Here is a 12,566-nt window from a genome sequence, read left to right as displayed (position 1 = left end):
ACACTGCACATAGTATCAAAAAAACCACAGGATTTCTTGTCTCTTTTTTTGTAAATATGTTGTTCAGGTGTCTGACTTCCTCTCTCAGAAAAATCCTTAATTCCTGTGACCAGGGTCTGCACAGTTCTCTCCTCTCCTGTTCCCCCCTCCCATAAGAATTCTAAGAACTCCCTCCCACCTCCCTTAGGAATGTGTGATCTGAGCTATAATGGCTAGACTACCAACAGGAAGCTATATAAAATGGCAGCTGCTGTCTTAAGCAAATGGAGAAAGCTTCTAGGGCTCTTTACTCAGGAATGGTAATGCTTGCTGCAGAATAAATATATTGTTCTAGGTGGCACTAATGTGGCAAATCTATTGGCAGTAACATGCCAAACTGACTTTCCTTCTCCTTTAAAGAATAGACCCATCTTAATAGGCTAGTAAATTGTTCTTACCATGAGAGCTCAACAAGTCCTCCTTGTTTGGCAATAGCAGATTTCACTCTATTGGCAAACTGAACAGCATCTTCACCCTCCTATCATACAAACTTGGATTAGCAAATACAGTAGTTTCAAGTTATTAGAATAAAAGGAAAATAAGAGATGAGCCAAGCAGGGAAGAAGAAAATAAGAACACCTGCAAAGCTAATGAATTCATAAAACGGAAATGAAAAAGGCACAATGGACAGAACGAAGATTGCATATTGACTGAATTCATTAAGGTACTTGCATCCAAACATGCTTCTGCACTTGAACATAGTTACCAGTGCATCATCTGCAGATAAATGGTGCACAACTGTGCCTATTGACACTGAAGAACCCTGGAGCTACTGTCATCCCATAGCAGATTGCATGGGTTTCCATAGCAGATTACCCAGTGAATTGGAACAAACTGTTTTCAAAACTCTCTTTGGAAGTGATGCAATCACTAACAATGCTAACAGCAGCTTGTACCCAATGTGTGTCAGAACAGTAGGTGCAGTTGGCTTCCGTTTTGACACATTGTAAAGAATTGTGTTGGGCACAACTCAGAGTACCAACTGAAATTATGGGAAATTATGCTGCATTATTGGTTAAAAAAAACCCTTTTATCAATATTAAAACTACTAAGAAAGTGAGTACCGTATATACTTGAGTATAAGCCGAGTTTTTCAGCACCCAAAATGTGCTGAAAAATTAACCCTCGGCTTATACTCGAGTCCCTCCAACTAACACCCTCTGCTACCCGATTCCCTGTGTGCGCCGCTCCTTCCTGGTTCCTTGCCCCGCCCCCCGGCGTGACATCACACGTTCCCTGCTCTCAGGTGTCTGTGTCTAATGGTGAGGGGGAGGGAGAGCCTTTACAAGCAGGCAGGAATGGAACTGTTTGAAGCAGGCAGGCAGGCAATGGAACATCAAGCCTGCATGCTATTGAGGTGAGGAGGGAGGGAGAGGGAGCTCCTTGAAGTAAACCTCAAGCTGAATCCTTTCAGTTTATGATGTGCTCCTTTTGATAGACAGGTTGAGGAGCAAGGCATTAATGAGTGATTACTTCTCCAGGAGACCCTGCTAGAGGAGGCAGTAGGGGGGAGCCTGGTATCTTGCATACTGATTCCCTGCACGTATTTGTTCAGTAAGATTGATAGATCCTAATTTTATTGAAATTTATTTTGATTATTGAAACTTAGAAGCTGCTGCATTTCCCATGCTAGGCTTATACTCGAGTCAATAGGTTTTTCCAGTTTCTTTATGTAAAATTAGGTACCTCAGCTTATATTTGGATCGGCTTATACTCGAGTATATACGATATATGCCTCCTTCACATGGACTGAAAAAAATAAAGCAATGCATAATTTTGCCATATACAATCACTGGAACAATGGGTGAACGTACAATACCTGTTTATTCACTGGAGGAAGGTACCATACATTGCACTTAAGGGCCCAGCTTGTCATCATTCTCAGAAGATAGCTCACCATGCTATTTTTACTGCTGTTCCAGAAAGCATCACCAAACTGGGGGTCATACTGCAAAGACATAACAGACATAACAGGTATAATTTAGAATCTGAAGTCTTAATGGTCAAAACTTAGATCTACCTTTGATTTCACTGTAATTTATGTTCTTCTTTGATGTTAACTGAAAGATTTCATTTCATGGGTGTTGTTTAAAAATTGTCTCAAGTTTAAAAACTTTGCAGCTTTCAAAGCCCCTGTTCGCAGGTCTAGCAATTGCCTCATTACATCATCTCTGTAGACTGTTACAATTAGTTTAAGATGGCAATAGATTTCAAATTAAATACTTTAAAATATACCTTCTGTATATCTATAAATACATTCAGTTTGTTGCACATGTGTGTTGAACATTAAAGGATATTCCCCAAAAAGTTCTAGGACATCATGTAGATGTGTAGAATAACAGGGGCTGTGTTCAAGCAGACTTCAAAGTATAGGTACGGGAATTAATGAGCCATGCTCTTGCCAGGAATCATCATCTTCAAAAATTATCAAGACCAAAAGACCTTCGTTTAGAAAACCAGTATGCATGTAATAGGACCCAAAATATTAAGAAAACAATAGCTTAAAATCATTGATTCGCAGTAAGGGGCAGTAGCCCCTTCAGTATTAATAATTGTAAGGTTTTTTATTTTTAACCCCAGGGGATGTAATCATGTGGGAGATTCACTCATTTTAGTTTATGATTTATACTGGCGAATAGGAAATAACATTTTCCCATTAAGGAGTTTTTTAATTGTTAGTAGTAGGGGTTGTGTATGTCATTATCTGCTTGTGTGACCATTTTTATATAGGTAGGACGCTCTGCATGTTACCCAATAGAATAGAGGCACATTAAAAGGGCCCCAGGGCTATGCAGAGAAAGCAAAACAGTGCCTCATATATACAAGCATTTTTGGCCTATTTAGTTTCTGTAGTCAGATGAAACAAGGTGAAAATTTACAGTATATCATTATTTATTGATAGAAAAACAGAGATTGATATTTAGTTTTTCAGAACATTACCGTATTTGACCTCAATGATGCTATCAATTTGGCTTCCTTTCTGGGTAGCTGCTAATAAATAGTTGTGGGATGGACAGGGTTTACCTTATGCCATTTCATTACAGGATGGATACCAGTAACATTATATGCTGCAGTGCACTTTGATGTATTTTTCTGGGTAAGATATACAAATTTAGCAGTTTGTGTTCTACAGTATAATGTATGTGGAGTTGTGGCAGCTATATTGCTCTTTCTATACTACTTTTATAGCTATTTTACAGTGTCTACCCAGGCGTATTCCTCAGTAAGTGAGTGCATCATTTTTATATAGGTGTATATATACAAACCGGATTCCAAAAAAGTTGGGACACTAAACAAATTGTGAATAAAAACTGAACGCAATGATGTGAAGGTGCCAACTTCTAATACTTTATTCAGAATAGAACATAAATCACGGAACAAAAGTTTAAACTGAGAAAATGTACCATTTTAAGGGAAAAATATGTTGATTCAGAATTTCATGGTGTCAACAAATCCCAAAAAAGTTGGGACAAGGCCATTTTCACCACTGTGTGGCATCTCCCCTTCTTCCTACAACACTGGGGACCGAGGAGAACAGTTTCTCAAGTTTAGGAATAGGAATGCTCTCCCATTCTTGTCTAATAGAGGCCTCTAACTGTTCAATCGTCTTGGGCCTTCTTTGTCGCACCTTCCTCTTTATGATGCGCCAAATGTTCTCTATAGGTGAAAGATCTGGACTACAGACTGGCCATTTCAGTACCCGAATCCTTCTCCTACGCAGCCATGATGTTGTGATTGATGCAGAATGTGGTCTGGCATTATACTGTTGAAAAATGCAGGGTCTTCCCTGAAAGAGATGACGTCTGGATGGGAGCATATGTTGTTCTAGAACCTGAATATATTTTTCTGCATTGATGCTGCCTTTCCAGACATGCAAGCTGCCCATGCCACACGCACTCATGCAACCCCATACCATCAGAGATGCAGGCTTCTGAACTAAGCGTTGATAACAACTTGGGTTGTCCTTGTCCTCTTGTCCGGATGACATGGCGTCCCAGATTTCCAAAAAAAACTTTGAATCGTGACTCGTCTGACCACAGAACAGTCTTCCATTTTGCCACACTCCATTTTAAATTATCCCTGGCCCAGTGAAAACGCCTGAGCTTGTGGATCTTGCTTAGAAATGGCTTCTTCTTTGCACTGTAGAGTTTCAGCTGACAACGGTGGATGGCACGGTGGATTGTGTTCACTGACAATGGTTTCTGGAAGTATTCCTGAGCCCATTCTGTGATTTCCTTTACAGTAGCATTCCTGTTTGTGGTGCAGTGTCGTTTAAGGGCCCGGAGATCACGGGCATCCAGTATGGTTTTACGGCCTTGACCCTTACGCACAGAGATTGTTCCAGATTCTCTGAATCTTCGGATGATGTTATGCACAGTTGATGATGATAGATGCAAAATCTTTGCAATTTTTCGCTGGTAAGACACTGCAACTCTGAGAAGCTCTTTTTATACCCAATCATGTTGCCAATTGACCTAATTAGTGTTATTTGGTCTTCCAGCTCTTCGTTATGCTCAAATTTACTTTTTCCAGCCTCTTATTGCTACTTGTCCCAACTTTTTTGGGATTTGTTGACACCATGAAATTTTGAATCAACATATTTTTCCCTTTAAATGGTACATTTTCTCAGTTTAAACTTTTGTTCCGTGATTTATGTTCTATTCTGAATAAAATATTAGAAGTTGGCACCTCCACATCATTGCGTTCAGTTTTTATTCACAATTTGTTTAGTGTCCCAACTTTTTTGGAATCCGGTTTGTATATAATATATATATATACACACATACACACACACACTAATATGTATGGCAATCATTGCTTTTTGAGTGCATGTGCACTGGTGTGGTCAAACGAATGGTGCAAGTCAGTTCAGCAATACTTAAAAGGAGCTGTATACACACCATAATTTATGCAGGAGGGGAGCATACCCTTTCTATTGTGATCATCTGTGCATCAACCTTTCTGTGCGGGTAACCCTCCCTTTGTCAGGATTAGATCAGGTCCGTATGTCAGCCATGTGCATTGAAATCTTGGCCCAATGTGACCCCCCCGACTTTCCCCTTAATCACTATAATTTCGATAATTTTCCCCAAGCTAACAACTGAACCATTATATGGTCCTATACAGACCTCTCCAGAGAATGTATTAAACCTGCTTGAGATCTGGCTGAACACTATCCCATATCCTACTTTCTTGGTCTGGAGTCAGCAGCTAAAATAATGTTTACAGCCAGCTTTAATTTGATCAGAACACTCTCTACAAGAGTGTGTCTGTTATTTTTTTCTTTATAATAAATAGCAAATTGATCACAAATGTAAACAATGCTCTGTTGTGGCATTTTACCTTTATTGCAACTGGGTAAATGGTTCCTCCAATCTCAAAACTTCCCTTTTTAAACATCATTACAGATGTATTATTGATGCAGGTTCCTGTAGTGGATAAATAAACATAACATTTTAAATGTGATCTACAAAACCTACAAGAGTTATGCCAGGAGTTACTAAAAAAAACAATAGTTAAGGATTTAACTAACTTTGTTTTAATATATATTTGGTGTAATTAAAAGTTAATATGAAAATAATAGAAAAGTTCACTGTTTTCATTAATTACATTTTCATTGATAGATTAAATTCAGAATGAATTGTTTACTCTAGCAAAAAAAGGTTTTCTATATTCTCTGCACCTTATTTTTCAGTAAGGGCTGTAACACACGGGGAGATTAGTCACTGCGCGACAAATCTCCCCGAAATGCCATCCCACCGGCTAGAATGTAAATCGCCAGTGGGATGGCATACGTGGCGCCGCGATTTGCCGAAGTCGCGGAAGTTGCCTTGAGAGGAAACTTCCACGACTTTGGCAAATCGCAGCCCAGCTATGCCATCCCACCAGCGATTTACATTCTAGCTGGTGGGATGGCATTTCGGGAAGATTTGTCGCGCAGCAACTAATCTCCCTGTGTGTCACAGCCCTAATACAATAAGTGAATACGCTTGCACTTTAATTGTAAAATGATTGGTTTATATACACTTTTACACTTTATAATTTATAATCAACACAGATTATAAACACAGAGTATAAAGTGTGATGGCATAATCACTTAAATATAACCACAAGTATGTTTCTATGTTTTCTTTTTCCCTTTTTTTCTTTCTTTTTTCCTGTTTTCCTCTTTTCCATCTCTATGCTGGTTTATCTTTAATTACAGAACATTTCAGAAATGTTAATAGATTCTTGGCCTGAAATAAGAAAATGCATTTAACAATTTGGTTAAAGAAGAAGGAAAGGTATAATTACTGGGGGTGCCAAAATTGTAGACACCACTCAGTGATTATAATGACTTACCTGAGACCCAGGCCTTTTCTCTTGTTCACTTCAAACTGCACTGGCCTGGGGTAATTCTTTAGGAGCACCACATTCCAATATTGTTCCGCTTCTTTGTTCTCTGTGGACCCAGGCTGGTTGTGCATGCACAGTAATAAAAAGCCGATTTTTTGCTTATAAACAAGGCTTTTCACTGTAGCAAGCATGCATTCCCAGACTCATGTTTAAAGAAGATCCAGAAAGATTAAGGAAGATGGCAGCATTAGTACCCCAGGCTGGTGCAGTTTTAATGAACAGAAGCACCAGCCCGAGTCTTAGCTAAGTGATTATAATCATTGGTAAGCGCCAAAAATTTTGGAGGTTGAAAGGGAAAATTAGATTAGGATGAAACAAGAGCTCCAGCACAGACAGCCGTTATTAAATATTTTAGTTGTTGCTAGATGAAATTTTAAAAGTGGACGTGCCCACCTAAACACATTGTAGTTAGAGCAAAGGAAACAACCTTAGTACAGTAACATACAAAAGTCAGCTTCCACTTACCTTCAGGGAAAATAAGAATTGGCAGTTTTGATATGTCAGATACATGTTCTCTAAGCCTGTTAATAAAATAAAACGGTACTGCATTTAGATTATCACAAATGTATAGTAAACTAAAAGCAAAGAACTGTAAGATGGTTTTAATAATTTTTAAAGCCAAAAGATTAACAAGAGTAATATACAATTCACCATATTTTGTACTTCATTAAGAGAAAATCCCATCTATCCCTAACAATTTATACCAACCATAACCTCCAGTTACCTAATAACATCCCTACTATCCTCCAATACAATACAATCCTTCTACAAACAGAGTGGAACTTTCTTTGCAAATGTGCTTTATTATTTATTTGTATTTTTTTCTGTCAGCGGTTAATGATTATTTTCTAAAGGCTAATGGTCATTTGTGTGGCCGGGCATTTATGTACCAGCATTGACTTTTTCATTTTTGTGTTTGTGTTTCTGTGTGCTAACTTAGCATTTTTGCCATCTAGTTCCAAGCTCCCAGGTATCCCCTAAACCTCCATGAATGGATGCATGCATAGCACAACATTTTTTCAGAGATTATCATTAGTTATTATCATTAATTATTATTGTAAACAAGTATTTATAATGTGGCACAAACAGAAACAATAGATAAAGAGGGTTCTGCTCTGCCCAGTTTCAACAGACAAAGGGGACACCTGGGAGTCTGGAACAAAAACCCCCATAAACCCATACCACCAGAAGTCATTCAATTTAGTTGTCTCTGTTACTTACCTTCCTGTATAGTTAACAATTATTTTAGTTTGATTTATTGATTTTTTTACACTTTCATTTATATAATATTTTTTTCACAAACTTAGTTTACTTTGGTTTCTATGGTAACATCTGCCCCTTTTTTGTGCCAATTTTCATACTGGGGGTTGGGTTTTGCACTGCTCACTTTTGTGGGTTTTTTTCCTGAGGAATATAAAAGATGGAGTTTTTTGGAGCTTGTTTATTAAAATCAGTTATTTCTTACTACACCTGTTGAGTGTGGTACACTTAATTTCAAAAAGAAATTGCTAATGCTTTATTCACCAGTATATGCTGCAAAGTTGTAGAATTCTCTCCCAGAAGCATTGATACTGGCAGATAGATTAGGTAGTTTCAAAAGAGGGTAAAATGCATGTCTGGAAATGAGAAGATACAAGCTTACTGCAATAAGCTATAAGTAATAAGCAAATAAGTCGATCCAGGGAATAGTCTGATTGCCCTCTTAGGCCAGTGCCATACAGTGTTGATTCTCGGAATCCGCTTTTGGCCTTGGTAGAGACACAGACAAAAGCCTTTTTAAAGTGTAGGAATTCCACTGTGCATTTTCCTAATGTTAATTTGCGTAACTCAAGATCAACAATGTTTTGGGGGCATGCTCCTTCATCAGGTGATACATCAACCATTAATGTGCAAGTGTTCAATAGTCAAAATGCCAACCCCTCATGAATAAACAATTACTTTTCAGATAACGTTGAATACAAATCATGCCCAGAAAACCTTATGTATATACATTAATATGGATAGCAATTACTAATATTGTGTTGTTGGCACTTGTTCATCCTTTTTTTTTTTTTATTCTAGGGTGAATTTCCTCCTTTCAAGTGCTTTAATACTGAACATTAACTCTTTTTCAACTGAGGACTTTTTCATGGACTTATAATGTCTATATGTTCTTAATGAGTTTTAGCTATTTAAAAGTTTTGGGTAATGGTTGTTGTACCACCTATCAAAGGGGCATGCCCACAATGATGAGGGACTAGCTCCAGGTTTATTTTGCATTTGAGTGCCAAATGCTTACTTTTCTTGTTCTATGTTGAGGAATGCTGTCTCCCCAGAGGATCATGTTCCAGGCAGTATTGCTAACTAGAGGCCCAGATTTAGATCTTCTTTATGTGTGTCCAGTTTCAAAAACACTAACAAAAATTAATTTAGCTATCATAAGATGATGTGTGTGTGAAAATGTTTTTTTCTAAAATTGTGTATCTCTACCTTTCTGTCACAAGATGGCGGTCTCGCATTTCAGATCGTTCAAACCATACATGAGGACAAGCTCTTGCCATAGCTCTCTGAATAATTCCCATCAGGCCCCCATGAACTTGTCCAACCTGAAATTCCACCAAGAAAGCAATATTATGATTACATCATTATGGATATAATTAATTAAAAAAAAAAAACCTGCTTGCAAATTCAACTGAATTAAACTAAAAAGTATCAAAGTATTTTCCTATCTACACAGAATGCATTTATTTTGTCTGCATGGTGGCTGGGTTCACAATCAGACTTTCATCTGACTTTAGACTGAAGCATTCCCAAAAAAACAACAGACCCCTCATTTTAATCAGTTATACATGCTCAACATAACATGTATGTTACTTTATATTAGTGCTTCATCATCTAGATCAGGTAGAGCACAGTGGTACTACAACTAATATCACTTCTGTGATCCATGTGCCTTTCCAGCCTATTAACAATGTATGCAGTGGCAAGTGTTGGTCCCCCAAAGTTGTATGCTTTACTGGCCTGCCTCCAAAGTATACAGCTGCATGGAGGCATGGTGCCTCTACACCCCTCATGATTTTTACATTAGGCCAGTTAGCTGTCTTCGTATATGCTCAATGGCCAGATTAAAAATGATATCATACATAACCAGCATGTCTATGGGCTTCAGTGACTATTGGCTAGATAGCACTGCCCTGGATTAGGGGACACACCCATTTTAAATTTTTGACTAACATGGAAATGTGGCTTTGATTCAGATTTTATGCCTCTGGTCAATTTTTGGGGTTTCAATAAGTTTTTTGCTGTTGCTTTGTAACCCCTGTTCTTGATAACGGTACTTGATAACGCGTCATGTTTCTGTATGCAGCATAGTTTTAAAGCTATGCTGGTTGATTGTATATGGGTTTTCATTTCAGACCATGGTGGGGTTATCATATAATTAGTTAGCTCTAGAACTGCTGATATTTTTTTAACAATAGAGTTTAGGGCATATTTGGGGGAACTCCTACTGGCTGACAACCTACATTTTATTGTTTTTTGGGGGTCTTTGTCTTTGTCTCTGTCACCACCACATCTCCCTACTAGATTTGAGCTAATTTATGCAAATGACGACATATGACTGACTGAGGTTTTAATGGTAAGAGTAAATTTTAAACATATTTAATAAAAGGTTAAGTTCTAGGTGTGGAACATTACTCTCAGGTAAATTTTTGAATGGGAAGGGGCAACTTTAGGGGTCATTTTATCTATATCGTATTAACAAGTAGTCACTCCATTAGAAGTGCCAGAAATGAGTCAAATGTTATGCTTGTGCTCCAAGAGGTAGTCTTCCAATTTATATTTGAAGAGACTAAAGGAAGAATCTGTTAAAAAAAAGAAATTCCGGGATGGAATTCCAAATATAAGGCACAGCAAGACAAAAAAAAATTTAAGGCATGGAAACAGCCTTGATAGTGGGTGAGGCATCATACCAAAGCAAAAAAAGAGAGAGTGGGTTAGGTGACCAAGCTATTGCTCTAAGAGGAGCATAGGAGTCAGCCAAGAATATATAATTACACAAACGAGAAGTAGTGAGATACAGAGGAATAAAGGGCTTTAAAAGTTATGAGGAGTAATAATAGACTATGGGCAGAGAGAAGAAATGCGAGGAGTACTGTGGCATTTAGAAAGTACAAGCTAAGTTATGTGGAGTAATAATAGACTATGGGCAGAGAGAAGGAATGTGAGGAGTACTGTGGCTTTTAGAAAGTACAGAATGGAAAGTGAAAGTGATTGTTATGCCTGAGGCATAAAGGTGGGGGACAGCAATACAAGTGATAGCAGAGATTTTTAAATACATTTATAATAAGTATGGATCTTTTAATAAAAAAGAGGGGGTTAATGTTTAATATGAAAAGGACTTTTATTATATACTGCAGCTATTTTTGACTGGCTCCTTTAATCTTCTCACATTACTCTGGTATTCTCTAGGACACTAAAAAAAAATCATAGTGGGTGCTATGACGGTAAGCAATCCAGGCCTTGATGCAGCAAAGAAGACCCAATCCACATCATTTCTACCACAGCAGACCCAATCCACATCATGTTTACCACAATTCTGTTATGGTACCAGGGTCTTCTGGTGAAATGTTTTCACCAAACTGTGGATGGTGAAACTATGGAACAAATTGTTTCAGAAATCCTGGTCTTTGATAAAGCATCCATGCTTTCAATAAAGTTCTTTCTGCACAGCAAAGGTTCCCTCCTGGCATACGCCCCATGAAGATCTAATTTGCACTGCACTCATTTTCTGAGATTTTTAGAGACTTCTTCCAGCATCTCTAATTCTTCTCTCAGGGTGAACTTGCTGTGATGGCCTGGCCTGTCCTCATAAGCATCAGTAACCTTTCTAAAGGCCTTAGAGTGATCTTTCAATCTTTATCCCAGTCTGTATAAGAAAAGCATACTTGATGTTGTTTCTGCCAAAAGGGCAACAGTAGGGGGCTCATTTACTAACTATCCATTTTTAGTTTTAAACTTGATTCAAAGTTTTTTTCTGAAAAAGTCAAAATGTTGCCACTGTTCCGAGATTTACTATGCATTTAAACGGCTAAGAATCCAAATTCAACAATTTGCTGAATAAACTTGAATTCATGTAAAAGTCCTTCCTTTTCCTCAAAATTTTCGAAATTTTTAGTTTTTTCTGAAAATCATGGCTTTTTTCGAATTGAGACTAGCCTAGGGTTTTCATTAACGGAGTTCACAAAATTTAAATATCTTAATTTTTCCTTGTTTTTTATTTCTTTATCTTTGCTTGTTACTGTTTGAATGAAGATCAAATATTGATATGTCTATATTTATGTCTATAAAATAAAAAACTATATAATAAAACACTAAATGGGGTGTACTTATTTTTTCAGCAGTTCTGCTTACCATGGCATAGCAGCCATCATTAGCCAAGATAATGATATCTATAGGAGAGGTGTGGTTGGCAACACAAATTCCTCCTTTTTTAGGCTTGTTTTCTCTGTGGAAAGAAAGAAAATTCATAATCAAATACTAGACTGAACAGAAGTGGTGTACCGTAATCTCCCCTTTCTGGCCCCTCTCCTACCTTAAAAATAGAGGCACAGTTTAGGCCGAGAGGTGTGACACGAATGATATATAATTCTGTAAGTAACTTTACACATCACTTGTTCTGGTACATGAATATTATACATTTTACAGAATGGAGTCTGCAATATAATGATATCGTTTTGTGCTCTCTTTCCTCATTAGAAATGTGTATTTTGTATATTTTTACCAGTGCATAAGGCAACAATTACAAATGTCCTCCAAGAGACATTTATTCTGTGAACTGGAGATATGTTTGTATACTGAATGTATTTTTGTAGACAGAATGCACTTGAGACAAATGGCACCTACTATAACCAGGGCATAAATGGCAATTTCTACGGCATCTATGGGCCAAAGTAATCTTCATCTGAGGGAATATTTTGCCAGATATTTATTACATGAGAGGGCCCTGATCAGATATCGATAGGGGAGAGTATAGATATTTTTTTTTAATTCTACATACACAGACAAAAAGGCTGCTTACTCCTTTAAAACTGAAACATGGGGTTATATCACATTAGCCCCAAATGTGTATGTAATAATCATTATAGAATGTA

At 37.5% G+C, this 12,566-nt stretch overlaps 1 protein-coding gene across 2 annotated transcripts in view; it reads right to left on the bottom strand.

The window, feature by feature from the left end:
- The window catches only part of LOC100485787 (glycerol-3-phosphate acyltransferase 3), a 56,141-nt gene that overhangs the window by 914 nt on the left and 42,661 nt on the right, over positions 1 to 12,566 (bottom strand). For both annotated transcript variants that reach the window (XM_031903462.1, XM_002939586.5), the window contains exons 6-11: positions 11,827 to 11,920; positions 8,905 to 9,020; positions 6,901 to 6,956; positions 5,383 to 5,468; positions 1,859 to 1,987; positions 438 to 517 (exon numbers count right to left, since the gene is read on the bottom strand). In XM_031903462.1, the coding sequence (XP_031759322.1) occupies positions 438 to 517; positions 1,859 to 1,987; positions 5,383 to 5,468; positions 6,901 to 6,956; positions 8,905 to 9,020; positions 11,827 to 11,920 (561 nt within the window). The remainder of the gene's footprint in view (positions 1 to 437; positions 518 to 1,858; positions 1,988 to 5,382; positions 5,469 to 6,900; positions 6,957 to 8,904; positions 9,021 to 11,826; positions 11,921 to 12,566) is intronic.

The sequence above is a fragment of the Xenopus tropicalis genome, chromosome 1, assembly GCF_000004195.4.
Source record: "Xenopus tropicalis strain Nigerian chromosome 1, UCB_Xtro_10.0, whole genome shotgun sequence".
Taxonomy (NCBI): domain Eukaryota; kingdom Metazoa; phylum Chordata; class Amphibia; order Anura; family Pipidae; genus Xenopus; species Xenopus tropicalis.
The sequence above is the reverse complement of the archived record's forward strand: the minus strand, read 5'-3'. Positions and strand labels throughout refer to the sequence as shown.